General features: G+C 42.8%; 1 protein-coding gene across 1 annotated transcript; it reads left to right on the top strand.

Annotated features, from left to right (window-relative positions):
- The first annotated feature begins 3374 nt into the window (after positions 1 to 3374).
- On the top strand, positions 3375 to 3758 carry LOC143670243 (small integral membrane protein 10-like protein 2A). Its single transcript, XM_077144914.1, has one exon. It carries the CDS (start codon positions 3543 to 3545, stop codon positions 3756 to 3758), a length of 216 nt encoding a protein of 71 aa, XP_077001029.1. The 5' UTR covers positions 3375 to 3542.
- The last annotated feature ends 442 nt before the right edge of the window (positions 3759 to 4200 follow it).

Here is a 4200-nt window from a genome sequence, read left to right as displayed (position 1 = left end):
TTAGAGAGGCTGACCCCTCTGGGTTTCAGGACTTATCTGGCTTAGGCACCCATCTGGAGGTTGTAGGTTTCTGGGAAGTAATCTTAGTGCATGGAATCTTTATAGAATCTCAAATAAAGTCTTAGGTGTTCTTTAGGGTTGGCAGGAATGGTTTTGGTTGGGGTTTGGCAAACCATGATAGACAGCAATATCAAACTGAAGCTTGCATAAGAGTAGCCTCTCAATGCTTTTTGAACTCTTTTGGCCACTGATACTTTATTTGTTACAATTCTTTTCCCTCATTTGGTCAGGAAGGCATTACTGATCCCATGGGGCCAGGGCCAGACTGATCCCTGGGAGTCTTATCCCATGTTGCCAGGGAGACTTTCATCCCTGGATGTCATGTCTCACATAGTGGGGAGAGTAATTTTACTTGCAGATTTGGGCTTACAGAGAGAGAGAGAGAAGCTACATCTGCGCACCAAAAAAGGTCCTCTGGAATTAACTCTTAGGCATAACTACAGGTAGGCTTAGCTTCTCTGCTACATAAATAAACTTAACGAGAGCAAGCCTCAAGATCAAGGGCCTGGCCAGGCTAATTTTGCATCTAAAATGTACCATATTAATACATTTTGAATACCATCTGGTCTTCGCCATGCCTGGTAAAGACGCTGCCAAAGAGAGGCATGTGTAATGATGCTAGCCATTTTTGCTATTTCCACACCTGAAGGCATAAGACCATGTCCCCCTATGTCCTATAATCTTAGTAAATAAGTGGCCGTTCTGTTTAAACTTTTCTGTTAATTCTACTAATTCTGCAGGGGTATACTGTCTCACTACTGGTTGCTTCTGAGCAGGGATCTCTTCCTGAGGTTTATCAGCAATCCCTGGTTGTTCCAGGAAGGCAAACCTAGTGCATGCTTTCATTTTTGAAGTCTTTAACAGCCTTGATTGTTTAGGCTCCTCTTCAGTTTCAACTTCCTCCTCCCATTCTCCCTCTTCTACATTCTCCCAGGGATCCCGCACCTGCAGATGCCAGCCATCACACTGAACAACTACTTGGACCTGCAGCAGCATCCTTCTTCCACGCATTTTTGCAACTCTACTTGTCATTACTTCTAATTGTCCCTCTTGGGTTTGTACCATTTTTGCTAATTCATTAGCTTTATTGGAACATGCTAACCTAATAACCTTTTCTAGAATTAAAGCCGCTTCTAATCTCCTTCCTTCAGTTTCTGCTTTGAACCGGGCTTCAGTAGCTTATCTAATTGCCCATAACAACAGCCACATGTGACTGCAATCGCTTCTTTTCTTTGGGAGTTCCATTTGTCCACCAGGTTCCCTTTTAGGACATTAACTCTGACTGGCATCTTGGGCTGTCCCTGTTCTCATGCATTAGGCCAAACTGTTCTAAAAAGAAAAGGAGGCTATCACCCTTCACAATACTGGAAGTTGGCCACCCTGGGATTTGCCCCGCGGATTCCCATTTCCTTCAGCGTTTGTTTTTCAGTTTCCTGGCAGGGTGGCCAATTATCTGGCTGTGACCCTACAGAATAAGTTCTGCATAAATTCAATGGCCATTTAAGACCAAAAAATGAACAAGCCCCTCCATATAGCCAAATAGTAACAGTTTACTAGGGAATTTACAAACCAGGAAGCTGGTCTTCGCTGGTTGCAGTAGTAGCTCCCTGATACTCAGGAGATTACAGGGGGTTATATGGGGTAAGAACAAGGAAGGCACAGAGCGGGATTTGCAAGATCATAAACATATCACTTTAAGATGCACCTACAGGGAAGAGTTTTTTTTTTGCCTTAACTAGGAATTTTATGGCTTCTCTGGTTTATGGCCTCACAACAAGGATATTAATCTCAGCATTGTTTAGGATTGTGAAAAATCAGACCATCTAAATATTCATCAGCAGATCAAATTATTGGTCATCCATAAGGAATGCTACACAGCTAATAAAGTGTCAACATGGAAAGATGTGCAAGCAACATCATTATGTTTAAAAGCTATTGTGAACGCATTTGGTTTGTATGATTCCACTTTTGTTTTATGATTCGTATGTTTATATGTATATATTTCTGTGCTCGTTAACATATGCAAATATGATTAAAACATATGCCAATCTGCTAATGGTCTTTCTTTCTAGGGGTTGTGATCCTAGGGATTTTATTTTTCTCCTAATATATGTTTATTATATTTTAAAGTTTTACAAGCCATCAGAAAAACAATATTGAAAACTAAAGAAATTTGGAAAAGTTGCTCAACAGCACTGATAATTAAAAGAATGCAAATTAGAAGAACATTGAGACATAATTATTGCCTATAATGTTGGCAATAAAAAGAAAGAATTCAAGATTAATACCTAATGTTTATAAAGTATTGGTTTCTAAACTCTTTCGATTGACCATAGGTATTGGTAAAAGTTTTTTAATCTCAAACCTTAAATATACATACATGCATATATATATATGTAACTGTTTTATAAATCAAATGAGATCACATTGTTCATAGTCTTCTTACACTTGAAAACTCATTTGTACAGTGATGCTCACTCCAACAATTTTTGGCTTAGGAAATACTGAAGACAGAATTCCCATCAATTGGGGACTGGTTGTATAAATTATTGAACATCATTAGGTAACACATATCTTGATCTAAGGGTAACATATACGTTGGTCATCAAAGAAAGTGAGGTAAGTGTATAATAATAGTTGACACAGTAAAGAGTAATATATCAACATATAATACCTGGAATTATATATAGTAAATATAATAGTAGTTCATGGCAGGGATGAGGTGGGAAATATGAAGCTACCCGGGTAATTTTCTTTCCATCGTTTTACATTTTTGTTCTACTGAAAATTTCTAAACACGTTTGCATGACTTTTCCAATGAGAAGAATGCTAAAGATAAAAAACAAGCACAAATAAGTAGCTTGAATCATTAGAACAGAATGCACATATGCAAGCTGAGAAAACTGCTGGGTTTTTTATATCTGTACTAGCTCAGAATTGACGATCGACAAGATTCCTAAAGGGATCTGACGCAACAAGAAACGGATTCATGTTTCTAAATTGCTCAAGATCATACTTAGGAAGTAAATTTATGAACACTTAGAGCAACTTCGTTTTGCTCGGGTTAAATAAATAATAACAACGAAAAACCACCGCAGAGGGAGGACGCTCGGGCTGCGGCGTCCCACGTCCAGCCCCGCCCCCGGGCCCTTCCTCCCTCCCAGCTCAGCCCCGCCCCTCCCTCCCCGCTCAGCTCCGCCCCCTCTCCCCACTCAGCTCCGCCCCTCCCTCCCCGCTCAGCCCCGCCCCTCAGGATCTGGAATCGGGAGCCAGGAGAAGCTGCCTCAGGACCCAGAAAGGGCGGGGCACCAGCGACCGTCCAGGCCAGAGTCCTGCAGAGCAAAGAGAAGCGCCCGCCCAGAAGCACCGCTCGGATCCGCGGCCGCCCAGTCACTCTTCTGCCTTCAATAAATCCCCGCGTCCGAACCTGTTGGCTGGTGGGTGTGCGGAACTTGCTGGCAGCCTTGAGCTCTGGTTACTGTATGGGAAGCGACACCAGACTCATGGTGTCAGCAACCTTGTCGGGGCTACTCTCGCGCTCCGCGACGGCCCGCGGCTCGTACGGCGCCTTCTGCAAGGGGCTCACGCGCACGCTGGTCACCTTCTTCAACCTGGCCTGGCGGCTGCGCATAAACTTCCCCTACTTCTATGTCCTGGCCTCCGTGATTCTCAACGTCCGCCTGCAGGTACATATTTAGAGCACCACTAATTTTGTGCGCCCCCTTCCCGCCACCCCCGCGCGCGACAGGATGACTGGCTTCCAGCTCACCCGCCCTCCAGCAAAAGCGACCAGCCCCCCCCACTCACGCAGACTTGCCAAGCAGTATTTCCATTTTATAAAACTTTTTAATGTAAACGGGAGGCTAAAAATAATAATTTGCGGAAAGCCGGCAATATGAACAAAAAAAGCATAAGGTAAAACGAAAAATGTACTCCTAAGGAAATAGATGATTCACGAAGCAGAAAAGAACTTAAAAATCATCAAAAATATCTAAGAGGTTATTGGATCCGTAAAACAAAAAAAAAACAGCACGAACTTTAAACATTTAGGATAAACTGTACAAGAATGGTCCAAAGGGGTGGCAGGTCTTCCAGATGAAAGTAGGAGGTGAATAGAGGTCAAGGGCATGGAATGAATTG

Source organism: Tamandua tetradactyla, chromosome X (assembly GCF_023851605.1).
Source record: "Tamandua tetradactyla isolate mTamTet1 chromosome X, mTamTet1.pri, whole genome shotgun sequence".
Classification (NCBI taxonomy): domain Eukaryota; kingdom Metazoa; phylum Chordata; class Mammalia; order Pilosa; family Myrmecophagidae; genus Tamandua; species Tamandua tetradactyla.
The sequence above is the reverse complement of the archived record's forward strand: the minus strand, read 5'-3'. Positions and strand labels throughout refer to the sequence as shown.

What these genes read in the sequence shown, in the direction of transcription:
- LOC143670243 (XM_077144914.1), top strand. Translation starts at nt 3,543, where the DNA reads ATGGGAAGCGACACCAGACTCATGGTGTCAGCAACCTTGTCGGGGCTA.